The 20111-nt window shown below is 46.7% G+C and overlaps 1 protein-coding gene across 1 annotated transcript in view; it reads left to right on the top strand.

Annotated features, from left to right (window-relative positions):
- TDRD6 (tudor domain containing 6) overlaps positions 1-20111 on the top strand; it is a 457403-nt gene that overhangs the window by 276224 nt on the left and 161068 nt on the right. The window contains 1 exon segment of the mRNA XM_030195133.1: positions 11244-11354. Coding sequence (XP_030050993.1) covers positions 11244-11354 — 111 coding nt within the window.

Below are 20111 nucleotides of genomic sequence, written 5' to 3' on the forward strand. Positions count from 1 at the left end.
CAGATCTCTTACTGGTTGGTGGGGGATCAAATACTTATTTCCCTCTGCAGAATGCAAATAATTCATATACTTTCCACAATGTGATTTCCGGATTTAATTTGTGATGTGCTATCTCTCACTGTTACCAATAACCTACCCTTCAATTATGGGCTGCTCATGTCTTTGTCAGTGGGCAAACTTACAAAATCAGCAAGGGATCAAATACTTATTTCCACCACTGTACCTATATGCAGTAAAATTGTTGAGCCTGTTATAGTGGTATTCCTGTTTGTCTAGCATCCTCTTATCCCATGTACCCCGCCTAGTTCTCAAGTCTTGTATTAGTTATTCCTTCTTTTCTTTTATGTTATGTTATCTGGGTCTTATAACTTGCCAATTTCAAGAAAATATTTTTTATAGTCTTTTGAAAAAGAAAAAGGTTCATTAGAGAGTGAATCTGGACTGGCAAATTATTCCAACTTCAAACAGCAAAAAAAAAAAAACAAACAGCAAGAAAAAATTGATTTAAACCTAACACATTTTGTAGATGGAAAAACCAAAGATAAGTAATTACATGATCGAGATGTAGACCTATTTAAAATCTTGAAAGTGTCTGAAAAGTCTACAGAACATACACCATGTAAAGATTTGAAAATTAAACAAAATACTTAAAAATAAATCCTGGCCTTAACTGGCAGCCAGTGCAACTTAACCAACAGATGAGAAACACTCTCATATCTGGAACTGCAATAAATCAGTCTAGCTGAAGAGTTTTGAACCATCTGGAGTTTAGAAAGATATTTAGCTGTTATTCCTAAATACAAAGAGTTACCATAATTTTTGAACAATAACTCTAAAATGATCGTGTAAAAAATAGGAACGCAATAATCATAATTGTTTAAGTTTAAAATATGCGTTGAGTACTACAGCTTTTACCTGTGAGTCCATTGAAAGCGAGGAGTCAAGAGTCATACTTTGAACTCCCTATCTACCCGTAATAATTACCCATTGTCTCATACAATAGTTTGTGGAATGTTAAGAGTAATCCAGACCAAGCCATAGGACCTTTGTTTTATCCTTATTTAATTTAAGTCTCATGTCTCTAGACCAAGCTGCAACCTTCTTAATATAGATGTTTAACTTAGAATGAAAAAGTCAAGGGTAGACTCAGGTTAGATTTCTCTCAGAGGCATCTGTAGTATGGCCCCTTGCATCTGGAATTCTCGACCTGTGAATCTCTGGTCTGAATCATTCAGGAAATTTAAATATGTTCTTAAATTGTGCCATTACAGTGCTGTTATGAAGCATAATTGATTATTTTTCTTATTTTTAACCTCATGTGTACTGTTGTGTAGTCAGTGTAACCTGGAAAAATATATGTTGTGCTATGCATCCCCACCCTTGTGTGTTATCATTTTTTCTTTCAGTTTATGATTTTATATTGATATTTGTGTCTTTTTAAATATTTTGTTGGTCATAATTTATTCTGTTTTTACTGTGGTTTGTAAACCGTATATTATGAATGGTGGTATAACAGGTGCTCAATATAATAACACTAGCCGTTAAGCCCGTTAAATCGGACGAGTATTGGTATGTTCTAAACAACAACAACAACGAAGAATAAGACCGAAATGACATAACCACTGCCCAACACTATTACTCTCACCATAATACCATCATCTGAGCAACTACATAAAGCCAACACCTACACAAGACCACAATGTATTCTTCTACCACATACATACGCACTTGATTGCAAAAACACGTGTTAACAAGTACGCAAGCACACAATGCATTCTTCTACCATGTATGTACGCACTTGATTGCAAAATCATGTGCATATCTAAAGTCCGGAAATGGCAATCGCCATAACGGCAGATGTAAGCCACATTGAGCCTGCAAATGGGTGGGGAAATGTGGGATACAAATGCTACAAATAAAATAAATAAAAATGTCTAACTCCCTCCCTCCCAGCTCCAAGGCCCCATTCCCTCCCCTCCCAGCTCCAAGGCCCCCCACCCTCCCTCCTTCCCTGCCAGCTCCAAGGCCCCAGTCCCTCCCAGCTCCAAGGCCCCTGCTCCCTCCCTCCCAGCTCCAAAGCTTCCCTCCGTCCATCCCTCCCAGCTCCAAGGCCCCCTCCTTCTGAGACCTCCCATGTCCAGCATTTCTCCTGCCCTCCCCTCCCTCCCCCCCCCCCCCCGAGGTCGCCGCCACCTCCCCACCTCCACCCAGGCCGGGACGTCGCCTCTCCATTAAATGTACAGTGCCTCACCTCCGAAACCGCAGCAGGCAGTTCGCCTCCCGTCGGCCTTCCTTCCCTGCCTGTGTCCCGCCCTCGTGTGACGTAACGTCGGCGAGGGCGGGACACAGGCAGGGAAGGAAGGCCGACGGGAGCTGATCTGCCTGCTGCGGTTTCGGCGCTGTAAGTTCAGTGGAGAAGAGAGGGCCCGGCCCAGGTGGAGGGGGGCCTGCGGCGATCCCGGTGGGGGGGGGGGGGGAGCGGTAGCAGGGATCTCGGGGGGGGGGGGGAGCGGTAACGACCTCGGCGGTTCCCTCCCTCCCCTTCCTCAGCGCAGTTTCCCTCTCTGTTCCGTCATCACGTCTTGATGCGGGGGCGGGACAGAGAGGGAAGTCTCTACTGCGCATTTGCAGGTGAGTCGGTCACTTGCCATTTATATGTTTGATATTTTAATCAAGCCATAAGGAGGTAAAATTCAGAGCAGCTTCAGGAAATACTTTTCATGGAAGGGGTGGAAGGGGTGGTGAATGCCTGGAATGCCTTCCTAGTGAAGGTGTTAGGTGCAAACGCAATAACTGAATTCAAAAAGTTATGGAATAAACAGAGGATCCCTATATTGCAAGGAAGATCAAAACAAAGCTTTAAATGGCTTTCATATTTTAAAAAAGTTATAGAGAGGTGTACCTGCAGGGTGTCAAGTACAGCTCTAGCCACCTTACTAGGTAGACTAGATACTGTGGCAGCCCTACCATTAGGCAACCTGAGGTGGGGGCCTCAGGCGGCATGTCTCAGGTAGCAGCATCTCCTCCCTTCTTTCATCAGTCCCTTTCCCTGAGCCTACCTTTTGTTTATTAAAAGTCAGCGGTAGCAGTGATTCCCATTGGCTGCCCTGCTGCTGGCACTGGCTTCTCTCTACTGTGGTCCGCCTCTGACATAACTTCTGTTTCCTGAGAGGTGGGCCACAGTAGAGAGAAGAGGCAGGTACTGGTAGCAGACAGCCCATGTGAATCACTGCCACCACCGTCTTTTCGAAAACAAAGGTAGGAAGGGGGAAGATGCCAGATCACGGCCGGGTGGGAGGCCATCTCAGTCCTTGCCTCAGGTGGCAGATTGTCTTGGGGTGCCCCTGACTAGATAGATCGTAGTGACAGACCTTTGGGCAGACCTATTAATGGATTTGGGGAATGCAATATATAAGTGATTATTAAATTAAAATGAATAAAAAGGGAAAGAAGTACTTACTATACATATATTTCCAGAAAATTTCCTTTATCTGTTAGTGTGAAGCACAGGTATGTGTGAAATATAATGGAATGCTTGCAGTTGGGATTTGGTTTATTGGTCAGCATAATGTGGGTGTGGTGCACTATCAATACATTGTATCATGCCTGCAGTAGCAAAAAGCCTGAAAATATAAGGCATGCCAATGCAATGTGGATGGTACCTAATTATATGGATGGCTATGATAATTCCACATACTTTAATGCATTGTTCAGTTTGCTCTTTGTAAATGCTGTTTCCTTGTCATCAAGCAGATGCAGCCATTACAGATGGGTTGTGCCCATCAACCAGCAGAGGGAGATAGAGAGCACACTTTTTTCAGTGCCTCATACCAGCTTGCTCCACTGCCTCTCTTCAGTATTCTCTATCTCTCCTAGCAGAGTGGCTGCAGCTTCTTCGAGCTCCATCTAAAATCTGCCTGGAGGTTGCTCCTGTGCTTTTACCAGTTGTTAGCAGGGGTGTTGGAGGCTATAGCAGCTTCACTTTAAAGGCACATAGGTTCGCCCTTTCCCTGCCTTACCCATACCTCCGTGGATGTGGACACATTGCTTAGCGTTCCCTGTCCTTCCCCACCAACAGTGGATGCAGGCACATAGGTTTGCCCTTTCCCTGCCTTTCCCACTCACCTGAGCCTCCGGAGTTCTATTTACCTCTGCTTTCCTCACAGCGTTTAAAAAAAAAAAAGAAGTCGCGTCGCGGTTTGCTGCTTAGACGCTGGAACAGAGGTTTTTTTCCTTGCCTTTTTCTGTGGGACTGGAGCTGTGATACTCGGTCCAGTGAGGTAAGAGTGTTTTCTGACTCCTCCGGAGTGGGCCCGCAATCGGGGCAATTTTGGCACGAACCACCATTTTGAATTTTACCGCCGTTTTTGGCGATGGCTGCGGAGACAGTAAAGCACTGTTCCAAGTGTGGCAAGCGCAGATAAGCAGCGGGGCTCTGTAAATCGTTCTGTACAGACGTTAGAGCCGGCCCGAGCATGGCGAGCGACGATTCTTCGCGCTCTGAGCTGGCAGCGGGCGCCATTTTGAATTTACCACATGGCGCGACCTCTGCTGAGACGGAGAGTCCTGAGCCTGGGGGGAGGCCTCGGAGTGAGGCTGATATGGGAGCTACTAGCCCCGGCAGAGATCCGGGTGCCCAGGGTGAGTTTTTCTTCCCTGATTTTGTCTTATTAATGCATAAAGCATACATGCTTAAAAGAGCTCTCCCATAAAAGCCCGGCATGGGCCTAATGCCCCCCCACCCCGGTGGATTCTAGCCTGGGTATGCCCTCTGAGGCATTATTCCCTGATAATTGGCAGAATATGAAGCGCAGAAGAGCTCATTCCCCTTCAGAGAGTGCTGCACCTCCATTTTCCCCCCCATGGTCGGGCTGCGAGGATTCGGAGGACTCTGGCAGGCCTTCATGATCTGAGGAGCCAGAGTCTGGTGCAGAAGTGACTCAGGATCTGGATGATCCCTCCTCGGTGAGGATTTTCCACCGTGATGAGCTGCCAGCGCTTATTTCTGATGCCCTGCAGGCTCTCTCTATTGAGGACCCTGCCAGTGGCACAGCCTCCTCTGTGAATCCTAGGATGGCTAGTACCAAAAAGCCTGCTCGAGCCTTTCCTTTGCATGACTCCATCCAAGAGCTTATTTCGGCTCAATGGGCTGACCCCGAGGGACCTTTGAAAGTTTCCAGGGCTATGGGGCAATTATACCCTCTGAGTGAGGAGCATATGACTCGCTTTGCTATGCCTAAAGTGGATGCCCTAGTCACAGCTGTGACAAAGAAAACTACCCTCCCTGTTGAAGGAGGTGTTGCCCTGAAGGATATTCAAGACCGTAGACTGGAATTAGCACTTAAACGGTCATTTGAAATTGCAGGTCTCACTATTCGGGCGTCTGCATGCAGTTGTTATGCTGCTAGAGCCTGCTTGACTTGGTTGCAACAGGCAGTGGAACAGCCCGTCCTTTCTTGCTGACGCCCTTTATGATATTGTCAGAGCTTCGGCTAAAAACATGGCAGTAGCAGTGGCAGCTTGCCGTCTTCTTTGGCTACGGCATTGGGCGGCGGACATGGCCTCTAAGCAAAGGTTGGTGAAGTTGCCCTTTCAAGGCCTTCTCCTGTTTGGTGAGGAGTTGGAGAAAATTGTGAAGGGCCTGGGTGAGGGTAAACCCCAGCGCTTGCCCAAAGATAGGCCTCGGCCTTCCTTTAAGGGTGCGGCGGTCCACTCCTCTTACAGACCTCGCTTCCGTGAAGCTCAAAGGTACCGCCCGGGGCGTTCTGCTGGGTTCACTTCTCGTGCCCGTTTTCAGCAGAGGAACTCCTTTCGCTCGGACAAACGTTCCACAGCCACTGGCTCAAGGCCGGGAGTTCAGGGGCGACCCTCTCAATGATGGTGCTCCGGCCCTCTCCTTGAGTCCTGTCATCGGAGGACATCTTTCCCTCTTTGCCGAGGAGTGGGCCAACATTTCCTCAGATCAGTGGGTCTTGGACCTGATCAGAGACGGTTACAGAATAGAATTCAACGCCCCTGTAAGAGACGTGTTTGTGGAGTCCCGATGCGGTTCTGCCGCCAAATGGGCGGCGGTAGAGGAGACTTTACAAGGTCTGATTCAGATAGGGGCCATGTCCCCGGTACCTCCCGCCGAACACGGCTGCGGCCGCTACTCCATCTACTTTGTGGTGCCGCGAAAAGGAGGATCTTTTCACCCTATTCTGGACTTAAAAGAATTAAACAAGTCCCTGAGAGTGCGGCATTTTCACATGGAGACCCTGCGCTCCGTCATTGCGGCGGTACAGCCAGGAGAGTTTCTCACGTCTCTGGACCTGAAAGAAGCTTACTTGCACATTCCAATTTGGCCCCCGCACCAGAAGTTTCTGAGGTTTGCGGTGATGGGAAAACATTTCCAGTTCCGGGCCTTGCCTTTTGGCCTCGCCACAGCTCCCCGAACCTTTTCGAAGGTTATACATAGTAACATAGTAGATGACGGCAGAAAAAGACCTGCACGGTCCATCCAGTCTGCCCAACAAGACAACTCATGTGTGCTACTTTTGTGTATACCCTACTTTGATTTGTACCTGTGCTCTTCAGGGCACAGACCGTATAAGTCTGCCCAGCACTAGCCCCGCCTCCCAACCACCAGCCCCGCCTCCGACCGTATAAGTCTGCCCAGCACTATCCCCGCCTCCCACCACCGGCTCTGGCACAGACCGTATAAGTCTGCCCAGCGCTATCCCTGCCTCCCAACCTCCAGTCCCGCCTTCCACCACTGGCTCTGGCACAGACCGTATAAGTCTGCCCCGCACTATCCCTGCCTCCCAACCTCCAGCCCCGCCTCCCACTACCGGCTCTGCTATCCAATCTCGGTTAAGCTCCTGAGGATCCTTTCCTTCTGAACAGGATTCCTTTATGTTTATCTGAATAGCTGGGGAGAGAATTGCCTATCTGGATTTTAGTTCCCCAGAAATGTTGATGCAACCAATATGCATACCACAGCCACTCATACAAATTCTTCTCGTCCTTAAAGTTGTTACTCTTCTTTCCTTGGATAAGGGTCAAAACAGTGATACAGTACACCAGCATAATGACTCCATCCACAACTCATGGGACTCATGACCTCTAACCCCCTTCTGATTACTATTTTTAGAGCTTCTTGGTAGAACCAACAGAAGAACAAAGGGCCCAATATTCAGCCGGCAGCAATCAGCATTTTACTGACCACCACCGGCATTAAACACAGAAATTCAATGCTGGGTCATTTCTGGGCTCTAGCCGGTACAGAGGGCTGGCTAAAACATAACCGTTAAGTGTGATATTCATCACTTAATCGGCTAAGATAAACCGCATAAAAACAGCACTTCGTTTTACGCAGTCCTATTTATGCGGTTCTTCATAACCCGTTAAGTGCCGAATATCGGCACTTAACCGGCTACAGAGTCCTTTTACTAAAGCTTAGCAAGCGCTAAATGCTAAGAAGCCCATTTTATACTTATGGGCTTCTTAGTATTTAGCACACGCTAATTCTGTTAGCAGGTGTAAAGGGTCCCTAAGCACCCCAGGAATGCCCCCAAAATAGCTTTAGTGCTAACCAGGCATTTCCAGTGGCACTATCTGGTTAAAAGCTACTGAAAGTGCCAGGTTGGCCTTGGACAGGCAATTTAAATAGTCAGAAGCTTTTTCTGGACGTTTAAATCATTTTGAATATCAGGACCAAAAGTACCACTACAAAGGAACATGACATACTGCACTGCCCATCAACCCTTCAATTACAAAAGGTGTACAATTTCAGCGAACACTGTTCTGTTGTAGAAAAACAGTTTAGGTTTGCAGTCATACCAGAAATGTTAAGACACGTGCTAAATTATAAGGAGCCCATAATTTGCATCCACAGGAAATTTCAAAGTGAAAACATGCATATACTTTCAACATCATAGATTGCTGCAAAGTCCACGGGTAAAATGTACAGGCTTCGACAGTTTGAAAACTATCCCACAAGATGGAAGAATTAATCTATGTCATAAAAAGACATATGCACCAGCCTTTGGGTATGCTGAGAGACAAGAAAACAAAAGGTAAATTCCTTCAGCACTGGAAAACTGAGCAAATCTAATTCAGTCTTAGAATTAAAAAGCTTTGCTCCTCTGGGCCAGCAGGCAGAATCATCCAGTCTTTCCCTGTGACCAAGATGTTTGAGATGCAATATCACATTTTTCAAAAATATTATTTTCAAAGTTATGGTGGTAGTAGCTGCCTTTCTAAGGCGAGAGGGTATTCGGGTTCACCCGTACCTGGACGACTGGCTCATTCGAGCAAATTCTGCTGCAGAGAGTCAGCATGTAACAGCCAGAGTGGTCTCAGTACTTCAATCTCTGGGCTGGGTCGTCAATTTGGCCAAAAGTCACCTGACCCCCTCGCAGTCTCTAGAATATTTGGGGGCCAGGTTCGACACAGCCTCGGGGTATGTGTACCTACCCGAGCAAAGGTGGTGCAAGCTTCACAATCAGGCCCGTCTGCTCCTGAGGATGCCCTGCCCGCGAGCTTGGGACATTGTCCAGCTGCTTGGATCGATGACGGCCACCATGGAACTGGTGCCCTGGGCGAGAGCACACCTGAGACCTCTAAAGTATGCTCTACTCCAAAGATGGTCTCCAGTATCTCAGGATTACCAATGCAGACTCTCTTGGCTCCCTGCGGCCCCGACTCATCATGGATTGGTGGCTCTCAGACAGCATGCTGCGGCGAGGAATGCCGCTGGCGCTCCCCGATTGGTGCCTAGTGGTGACAGATGCCAATCTGAAAGGCTGGGGCGCACATTGCAAGGGGAAGCATGCCCAGGGTCTATGGACACCCGAGGAGTCGGAGTGGTCCATCAACCGCCTAGAGTTGAAAGCGGTGTTTCAGGCGCTTCTGGCCTTTCAAGTGACCCTGGAAAGATTGGCTGTCAGAGTGATGTCGGACAACACAACAGCAGTGGCCTACATAAATCGATAAGGCGGCACTCAGTGCAGAGCTCTAGCCGCGCAGGCCGAACAAATTTGCCACTGGGCCGAGCTGCATCTACAGTTTCTGTCGGCAGCTCACATTGCAGGTCAGAGCAACGTGCAAGCCGATTATCTAAGCAGGCATCAGATCGATCCAGCGGAGTGGGAACTTGCTGACGAAGTGTTCCTGCAGATATGTGCCAAGTGGGGCAAGCCCGTGATGGATCTAATGGCGACAAGCACCAATGCTAAAGTCCCATGCTTCTTTAGCAGACAGAGAGATCCTCGCGCGGCGGGGTTGGATGCCTTGGCTCAACCCTGGCCTCCGGGCCTACTGTATGTGTTCCCTCCGTGGCCCTTGATAGGGCGAGTGCTCCTGCGGATTCGGCTGCATCCAGGAGAAGTGGTTCTCGTCGCCCCGGATTGGCCCAGGAGGCCTTGGTATGTAGACCTCCGACAGATGCTCATAGAGAATCCCCTTCAGTTACCTCTGGTTCCCAACCTGTTGTCACAGGGTCCGGTGACCATGGAGGACGCCGGCCGATTTGGTCTTATGGCCTGGCGATTGAGAGGGAGCAATTGAGAGGCAGAGGCTATTCCAATAAAGTAATTACCACTGTCCTGCAAGCCCGCAAGCGTTCCACTTCCATGGCTTATGCCAGGATTTGGCGCCAGTTTGAAGTCTGGTGTGCTTCCAGAGAGATCACACCCCTGCGGGCTCCTGTCTCGCCGATTCTGGACTTTTTGCAGGATGGTGTACAAAAAGGCTTGGCCTATAATTCCCTGCGGGTGCAAGTGGCAGCGTTGGCCTCCCTTCGTGGTAAGGTTGAAGGCGTGTCTTTAGCTGCTCATCCGGATGTGGCACGGTTTTTTAGAGGGGTGCTTTGGCTCCGTCCTCCCGTGCGTGCACCTTGTCCAGCTTGGAACCTGGGGCTAGTGCTGAAGGCCCTTCAGGGTGCTCCCTTTGAACCGCTTTGGTGTGCTTCAGAGAAAGATTTGACACTGAAGGCCGTCTTGTTAGTGGCCATGACTTCGGCAAGACAGGTGTCAGAGCTCCAGGCGCTGTCCTGTAGAGACCCTTTTCTGCAGTTTTCAGAGTCCGGGGTCACGGTTCGGACCGTGCCTTCCTTCTTGCCTAAGGTGGTTTCAGCGTTTCACCTAAACCAACCTATTTTCTTGCCCTCCTTTGTCGAGGAGGAGTTTCCAGAATCTTTTGGGCAATTGCACCTGTTGGACGTGCGCAGGACTCTGCTGCAGTATCTGTGAGTTACTAACTCTTTCAGGAGCTCTGATCATCTGTTTGTTTTGCTATCAGGTCCTCGCAGAGGGTCTCCAGCGTCTAAAGCCACTATTGCCCGCTGGCTTAAAGAATCTATCTTTTCAGCTTATTTGCTTGCCGGCCGGCCTCCGCCTGATGCCTTTAAGGCGCATTCCACTAGAGGAATTTCCTCTTCTTGGGCTGAAACTGGAGCACTCTCTCTTCAAGAGATTTGTAGTGCAGCAGCATGGGCTTCTAAGCTCTCTTTTGCCCGATATTACAGGCTGGATGTGGCTGCCAGGAGGGACGCACATTTTGGAGCGCAAGTGCTGGCACGTGGTGTGGCTTGTTCCCACCCCATCTAGGGATTGCTTTTATACATCCCATCTGTAATGGCTGCATCTGCTTGATGACAAGGAAGGGAAAATTAGGTTCTTACAGTGATAATTTTCTTTCCTTTAGTCATAGCAGATGCAGCCATGATCCCTCCCTGTCTGATGCTATCTGCTGTAAATCTATTTCAGGTTCTGTTCGTGTTTCCTGGAGATTCCGTCCTTGGGAGAAAGTCAGAAAACAGTCTTCAGGATTCTTGTTCAATTAAAGGAGGATGACTTAATTCCCTCCAGTTTCATGTTTTGGAGGATGAGTTTATTCCCTCCGGGAGGATGAGTTTATTCCCTCCAGTTATGTCTCAGTGGAGGATGAGTTTATGCCCTCCGGGAGGATGTTTCATTCCCTCCATTCTGAGTTAATGCCCTTTGTTGTAGGGCCATCGTTCGCTGTGAGGAAAGCTCATGTTATTCCCATTGCGGTTTGCCATACTGCTTTGGAAGCTTCAAATACTGAAGAGAGGCAGTGGAGCAAGCTGGTATGAGGCACTGAAAAAAGTGTGCTCTCTATCTCCCTCTGCTGGTTGATGGACACAACCCATCTGTAATGGCTGCATCTGCTATGACTAAAGGAAAGAAAATTATCACGGTAAGAACCTAATTTTCCTGTTTTTTATATAATTATTTTAGAGTCTAGATCAGCGGGTCCTGAGGAAAAAGATCATCTTTTCTCTTGTGTAAGCACTATGGAGATGATATCCAAGCATGAAACTTTGCATTCCCTAAGTGCTGGTGAACAAGGTACTGTTGAAAGAAAAACAGACTATATATATATATATTTAACATAAGACCTGCTCTAGAGACTACCTGGTGTGTCGTGAGCACATGAGAAGTGTGTTGTGGGGCCGGCACACAGAGCAGCATTTGTTTTGAGATTTTTTGGGGGGGGGGGGGGAAGGCTATAGCTCTTCCTTCCTACTACAGATCTAGCACATCACCCTTGTTCTCACCCCCAGCCATCTGTGAAACCTCACCTCCATTGGCAGCAGCCATAACGGGCTGCCTGGACTAGCCCAGAGCCTTTCCTGTGCCTCGTCCTCCACCCTCTGCTGAAATTTTCTGTGTGTATGCAAGGGTGTGGATGCGACAGAAGAAAGGCTCCAAGTCGGTGCAGGTAGCGTGTTATGGCTGCTGCTGAAAGCGAAAAGGTGAGGTCTCACAGACTGGAGAGGGGGGGTGCTGAGGGAAGAAGAGAAAGAGGAACTACGCTCACGGAGGGGGGTTGCTGAGGGTTAAGAGGGAAAAGTGCTGGATTTAAAAAGTTGGGGGGGGGGGGGGTTGAGAGAGAAAAAGGAAGAGGTGCTGAAATCTAGATCCTCCAGGGTAGCATTTTCAGAAATGCTCCCCATTCCATGCGCAGGATCCAAGATGCAGGCAGAGCTCCAAAGTCTCAATGCGTAGTTGGGATGATGGTGCGGGGATGAGGGATTTAGACGTATGAGAACAGGGCAACATTCTGGGAAAGGGGGAGTCTGTTCTGAAAGGATGGACTCCACCTTAATCGGGATGGAACCAGGATGCTGGTGCTAACTTTTAAAAAGGAGAGCAGCTTTTGAACTAAAAAAGGGGGGGAAGCAGTCAACCACCCAGGGGTGCATGGTTCGGTGTGGTGTATCCTTGAAGGATACTATTTAAACAGGTCATTTAGGGAATCCCAACAGAGAGGTTTCAAAAATGGTGAAAGAAAGCCAGGAGTGTTAAGGAGAGAACAGGGTAAAGAATGCACATTATCCCCGTCAACTTCTAAGCAGCTTGTAGATGCAAGGTAAAAACACAATTTGAAATGCCTGTATACAAATGCTAGAAGTTAAAAAAATAAGGTGAAAGAAGTAGAATATATAGCGCTAAATGATGAGGTAGATATGATAGGCATCTCAGAGATCTGGTGGAAGGAGGACAATCAATGGGTCAGTCTTAATAGGGTAAAATATTGCAATGATAGAGAGAATCAAATTGGAGGGGGGGGGGGCGTTGTGCTATATGATAGAGGGTATTGTCACACAAAATAAACATTCTACATGAAGCAGATAGCAGCGTGGAATCATTATAGATGAAATTCCATTTGCAATGGGAGGGAGTATTCTTGTAGGGCTATATTACCCTCCGGCAGGACAGAACAAACAGACAGACGAAATGTTTACAGAAATTAGGAAAGTGGACAAATTGAGCAACAGTTTAATAATGGATAATTTCAATTAACCCAATGAAATTCTCCGTAGTGCTAGAATATGGGATTTATATAATTCCACTGACAGACTTGTTCCCAACTCTACATTCCATAACTTAATGAGATTTGCAAAATTGAGCTCCGGTGCAGTGTCCCGAATATGTCTATGATAGAAGGATAAAGGAATCTTTTGACATGCAGTCAGTGAAAAAGCTGTTATCTCCTCTTGTACATCCTCCGTAAGATTTTTCCAGGGTAAACCATTTATGCAGTGTTTGAGTTGATGATAATGAAAATTCTCTTTCGCTGACAATGAAAATTCCTGTTGTAACGAGGCGAAAGACTTAATCCGCCCCTCTTCTTAAGAACATGAAACGGATAAATTATCCCTTTTGTCTGCCATTCTTTAAATGTTGGGTAAAGAGTTCCAGGTGGAAAAGCTGGGTTACTGCAGATAGCCAGAAAGGGGGTAACTCTTGCTGAGAAATGGTGGTGACAACAAATCCATTTCCAAACCACCTTTGCAGATGGCAAAATTAAAGATGATCGAAGCACCTTAGGCGCCGGTCCTCCTCCAGAGTGGATTAAACAGCTAAAATGTGTATTTCCAGTTAATGCTAATTCTATAGATGTAGCGGAAAAGTTTTGGGTGGATTGGAACCAGTCTGCAATATGTCTCATTCCACCAGCAACAGTAATATGCCTCAAACATAATGAGCCTAACCCCCAATACTCCACTGGAATTTGTAAAACTGAAAGAGGCACCCTTGGTCTCTTCCCTCGCCAAAGATACCGCTGTAGGCAGTGGTTTAATTTCTTCTCATCCCCCTTTTTAAGAAACAAAGGTAATACCTGGAAGGTGTATAACCATCGTGGAATAATTAGCATTGACAACAACAATGGACTCATCCCAATTTCTCAGTGTGTGGGACAACAGATGCAGAATCATATTAGACAACATAGCACCACTCCAAACCAGAACCTCACATAGAAAAAACTCAATACCATGGTTTAATGAAGAACTGAAAGAACTAAAAACGCAAGTCAGAAGATTAGAACGAGCATGGTATAAGAAAAAAGACGACTCTGCGCTCAAAGAATGGAAACAACTACAAAGAAAATACAAATACACCATTAGACAGATCAAAAGATCCTACTTTAAAAATAAAATCGGACCAGGCTACAAGGACACACATAAACTCTTCCAACTCGTAAATAATCTACTAAACACTACACCGCTCACTTCTAACAACAATGATACCCCATCAGCAAACAACCTTGTGAACTACTTCAAAGAGAAAATCACAAAGCTACGAAACATGATACCTGACAACATAATTGATTATGTAGACCTCCTTGAATGCTTAGACCCAACACATGAAGAATATCCAGCAGACCGATCATGGACCAACTTTGACTCACTATCGATCGAAAACATCTCTCAATCACTCAAAAGATACGCCAAATCGCTATGCAAACTGGACATCTGTCCTAGCAATCTGATAAGATCTGCCCCACAACAATTTATAACAGACCTCACGAGACACCTAAACTACATGCTACAAAATGACCTCTTCCCAAAAGATAAGGGAAATATACTACTTACTCCTTTACCTAAGGACGCTAAGAAAAGTACAAATGACTTAACCAACTATCGTCCAGTAGCATCTATCCTGCTGATAACCAGACTTATGGAAGGCATTGTGACGAAACAACTCACTAACCACCTAAATAAACACTCAATACTGCACGAATCGCAATCAGGATTTCGATCGAACTACAGCACAGAAACAGTACTAGTAACTTTAATGAGTAAATTTAAACAAACAATTGCAACCGGCAAAAACATACTTCTCTTACAATTTGACATGTCCAGCACCTTCGACATGGTCAATCATGGTATATTACTACACATCTTGGAATACTTTGGAGTGGGAGGCAATGTGCTTAATTGGTTTAGAGGATTCCTAACAACAAGATTCTATCAAGTAACAACTAGCGCGGAGATATCAGCCCCATGGATACCAGAAGGTGGAGTCCCCCAAGGATCCCCCCTCTCACCAACCCTTTTTAACCTAATGATGATACCACTAGCCAAGCTACTAGACAACCAAAAACTCAACCCATACATATATGCAGACGATGTCACGATCTACATCCCATTCAAACATGACCTAAATGAAATCACCAATGAAATCAACCAAAGCTTCCAAATCATGCACTCATGGGTGGATGCATTCCAACTAAAACTCAATGCAGAAAAAAACACAGTGTCTTATAATCACCTCATAACACAACACAAAGAAATTCTCCACCATAACCACCCCAAACATCTCCCTCCCCGCCTCAAACAATTTGAAAATTCTGGGTATGACCATCGACCGAAATCTTACACTTGAAAACCATGTGAAGAATATAACTAAGAAAATGTTCCACTCCATGTGGAACTCAAAAGAGTAAAACCCTACTTCCCAAGGGCCATTTTCCGGAACCTGGTACAATCAATGGTATTAAGCCACCTGGATTATTGCAATGCACTTTATGTTGGATGTAAAGAACAGACTATCAAAAAACTTCAAACAGCCCAGAATACCGCAGCTAGATTCATATTTAGGAAAACCAAAATATGAAAGTGCAAAACCCTTGAGAAAGAAATTACACTGGCTCCCACTTAAAGAACGTACCACGTTCAAGATCTGCACGATTGTTCATAAAATCATTTACGGAGATGCCTCGACCTACATGCTAGACGTAGTGGACCTACCACCCAGAAACGCAGAAAAATCTTCCCGCACCTTTCTCAACCTACATTTCCCCAGCTGTAAAGGATTAAAATACAAACTAACTCACGCAACTAGCTTTTCCTATATGGGCACACAGCTGTGGAACGCACTTCCAACTCACCTGAGAACGATCAACGAATTAACTAATTTCCGCAAATCACTGAAGGCTTACCTCTTTGGCAAAGCTTACCACGAGAACCCATAACTAACTATAACACTACACCCTTCCGACCTTAGACAGAATGTATCTCTTTACAACTACTTGATCAAATCCTCTTGTCTTCCTTGACTACTTGTAACACCAAATGTGTACTTCTTTGTATCACCAAATGTATACTCCATCCTGTATGGTGATGCCACAGCAGGTCTTTGTAAGCCACATTGAGCCTGCAAATAGGTGGGAAAATGTGGGATACAAGTGAAATAAATAAATGAAATAAATAAATTATACAACGCTATGCGACCAAGTAATGACAATGGATAGGACATCCACACTTTTAAAGTAATACAAGTCTCTGATAATAATTTTACCACATTAACATTATACAATTGTGATAAATCACTAGATATATGCACCCCCAGATATTTAAATGAATTCCCTGCCCAAGTCAGTGGAAATGCGCCCCACCAGTTAGCACTCCCCCCCCCCCCCCCCCTCATACACCGATAGAGCCTGTGACTTTTGAATATTTGAAGTGAAACCTGAGTATAACCAGAAATTCTGGATGATCTTCAATAAATTTGGCAAAGAATCTTCTGGGTTCCCCCATAATCACCAATAAGTCATCTGCAAAAGCCAGAGTTTTGACTATCTCTCCGCCCACCTCTACTCCCGCAACCTCTTCTGCTCCCATCAAAACACGCAATAAAAGCTCTAAAGTTAAGACAAAGAGCAGAGGTGAGAGGGGGCACCCTTGACGTGTACCCTTGCATATTGGAAAGGGTGAGGTCTTAACCCCATTGATTATCAAAGAAGCCAATGGTTTAGTATATAGTGTCTGAATGGCCCGGAGAAACCAATCTCGAAAGCCCATGTATCCCAGAACCTCGAATAAGTAATCCCAATTAACTTTGTCAAAAGCTTTCTCGGCATCTAGACAACTATCATGGATGGGGTTTCATTTTGTTGACTTGATGTCATCGCTGATAATAAGCGACGCGTATTGCTTACAATTTGCCGGCTCTTAACAAATCCCACCTGCTCTGAACCAGTCAGTCTGAGTAGAAGAGTGGCAAGTCTGTCCGCCAATATCTTCGCCAAAATCTTAATATCTACATTTAATAGAGAATTAGGCCGATAAGAATCAGCATAATCTGGTTGCTTCCCCGGTTTTAACAGTAAAGTAATCAATGCCTCATTAGCATGTGCTGGGAACCTACCTTGTGTAATAACCTGATCATAATAAGCCATCAGAGGGCCCATTAATTGTACAGATAATAATTTGTAAAACTCTTCTGAAAACCCATCAGGTCCAGGTGCCGAGTAACGCTTCAATGTTTTGAGAACACCCTGTAGTTCTTTGCCAGAAATGGGGACATTTAAGTTCTCTATCTCTTGATTCGTCAGTCTGGGAAGGCCCACCTGCCTGAAATATTATTTGAAACTTTGCGGATTTAAGGGTGTTTGGGAGGAATACAACTTAGAAAAATATTTAGTAAAAATGTTTTCAATCTCTCCACTCCTGTTATGTACCTGGCCTTGTTCATTTCTCACTGCGGTGAGTGTCCCCAAGATTTTACTGCTCTTGCCAACAAATCTCTGAAACTTATATTTTTGATATATAAGTGATCTAGTTGCATGCTCATGTAAAAGCGAATTTAAAGTTACCTGAGCTGTATGATATTGCTCACGGTTTTCTTCTGTTAGGTCCCTGATGACTCATTTCTTAACTACCTTTACAGCTGTTTCCAATTTGATAATAGCTCCTGATATCTTTTTATTCCTAGCATGTATATATGCAATAACGTCTCCTCTAATTACTGTTTTAGCAGCAGACCAAAAAAGGATAGGATCGTCCAAGTGCTGTTTATTAAATCTAGTGTATTCTTCCCATTTTTTTGAAGATATCTGATAAAATCAGCATTGTTATGTAAGTAGGCAGGAAAGCGCCACCCCCTCGTCCCTAGTAGTTTGGTGTCTCCAAGTCTATCCAAACCATTGCATGGTACGATATTCCCCCTTGACCTGAAGTGGCTGAGAGCACCCAAGGAAAAACTAACTGATCTACCAAGATATAATCGATTCGAGATAGGGTGCCATGAGCCCTTGACAAATGAGTATAATCCCTTTCTCCTGGGTGGAGGGCCCTCCAAGCATCTATTAAATTGAGGCTTCACATAAAAGAGGAGAGGGCCCGAGACCTAGGCCCTCCCCGGTGGGCTGCCTGAGGAGTGGAACAGTCCACCAAGGGTTCTGCTACCAAATTGAAATCTTCAAAAATCAGCAATTTAAGAGACTGGTATGGAAGACACTCTCCTACCATAGCATGAAAAAAATCAGTGTCATAAACATTTGGGGCGTATAAGGCTAATAGTTAAAACTCCCTATTCTGTAACCATAAGTGTAATAAAACATATCTGCCCTGGGAGTCAGCCGTAAGTAATTCCGCTTTAGCAGCCAATCCCTTCCTAATTAGAATAGCTACACCTCCCTTCTGGCCTGAGGAAGAGGACGAAAAAACCTCCCCCACCCACTCCTCTTCAATTTAAAATGTTCCTCTGCAGAGAGGCCTGTTTCTTGCAAACATGCGATTTCTGACTTTTGCCTACGCAATGCTGTAAGTATTTTAGACCTTTTCACTGGAGAGGTTATACCCCCAACATTCCACGTGTCTAGCCTTACTGAGTTAACCTCCCTTCAATCTTTTGATGCAGAAGCATATCTTGTACCTACAATCAGAGATTCCGAGTGCCCAGCCCCACTCAGAATCTTGACCCATCTTTCTTAGATCATACCCAGCTTTACTAGCCCACCCGCAAGAGGCCCTGCCGCATAACCTACTAGCAAAGAAACTTAAGAGGAAGCAAGTCCGTACCTTCGCTTAACAGCAACCCCAAACTCCCTCCCCATCCCTCCTAATCCCACCCACTACAGCCTTTCCTCCCTCCCCTCCATAAACACCTTCATCTAATCCCATACGCATTCCCACACTTTGTAGGAAAAGGAGATGACTGTGATGATGGATCCCCCCACCGTCCCCCGCCCCCATCCACCTAAGCCAGTGCTGGCACCATTCATACCTAGTCTCTCAGTCAACCTTACTCTCATTCACTTTCTGACGGCAGCCCCAAATCGGAAGATCTTCCCAGCAACAAAGTTTGCCAGCCCCCGCGTGCACATGCGCGAACCGCGCATGCGCGACCGTCTTCCCGCCCATAGCGCGAGCGTGCTATCACTCTTTCTTTTTCCACGGCTCAGGACGGCTGTTTTACGGCGGTTCTGTGTCCCAGAAAGACCCCCGCTGCGTTTTCGCCAGTTTTTTTTGCCATCTTTCGGCGTGTTATGAGTTCGCTCGTATTTCTATTAAAAAAAAAAGTTTTCCTTCATTTCTTTAGCTTTGTTTCCTTTCTTTTTCGTGAGCAGCCATTTTGGCCGCACGTGCGGTTTTCCCCCTTTTTGGTGACCTTTTTTCTTGGCACCATCGCGGATTTCAACCTTGCCGGCGCGATTTTTCTGCCCATGTCCTCGAAGCCTGCCAGCGGCTTCAAGAAGTGCATGCAGTGCAACCGGACAATCTCGCTCACTGATAGACACATTTCATGTCTTCAGGGTCTCGGGGCTGGTCATCGCCCTAACGCCTGTACTTTCTGCCTCCAGCTCAAGAAGAGGACCCAGGCAGCAAGATTGGCTCAGTGGAACATTCTGTTCGGAGCCTCATCCGGTCCTTCGATGTCGACGGAGCCAGCGGTACCGAGGTCATCGCCGGTATCGATGTCGGCATTGGAGGATGCATCGACGTCCGGAGTGCAGGTGATGGCTGTCCAGGGATCCCATGCTGGTAGCAGTGAGCCATCGAGTGGGTCTCCACCTGCCTTGAGGGCTCCTGCGGTTCAGGCCCCCCGGGACCGACCTTCAGACCCGGCCCCGAGGAGACGTGTGGATTCCATGTCCTCATCGGTACCAGGAGGTACCGCTGACGTGCTTTGAGCAAAGGCAAAGAAGCACCGCCATCGGTCACCTTCCCGTTATGGTACAGAGAGCTCCGGTACGCCGATGGAATCGGCACCCGGAAAGTGTCGACGTTGGGAGGATCGTTCACCCTCCATCCAGGAGCTGTCGATCCGCTCTTCTCTGGGCAGCCCAGTACTGCCTCCACGCCCCAGACAGATTTTCACTTCGTCGCCGGTACCGGCCCCACAGCGTTGCTCAATGGACACTCTAGACGAGCACCTCCGAGCCATACTTCCAGGGATCCTGGAAGGACTGCTGCGACCACCTGCTCCGGTACCGCTGGTGCTTGCACTGCCGGTACCATCGAGAGATGCGGCGGTTGGCTCCCCGCCCGTGGTGAGGACTGCGACGCCGGTACTGCTTGCGGCATCGGCGTC

Source organism: Microcaecilia unicolor, chromosome 3 (genome assembly GCF_901765095.1).
Source record: "Microcaecilia unicolor chromosome 3, aMicUni1.1, whole genome shotgun sequence".
Lineage (NCBI taxonomy): Eukaryota > Metazoa > Chordata > Amphibia > Gymnophiona > Siphonopidae > Microcaecilia > Microcaecilia unicolor.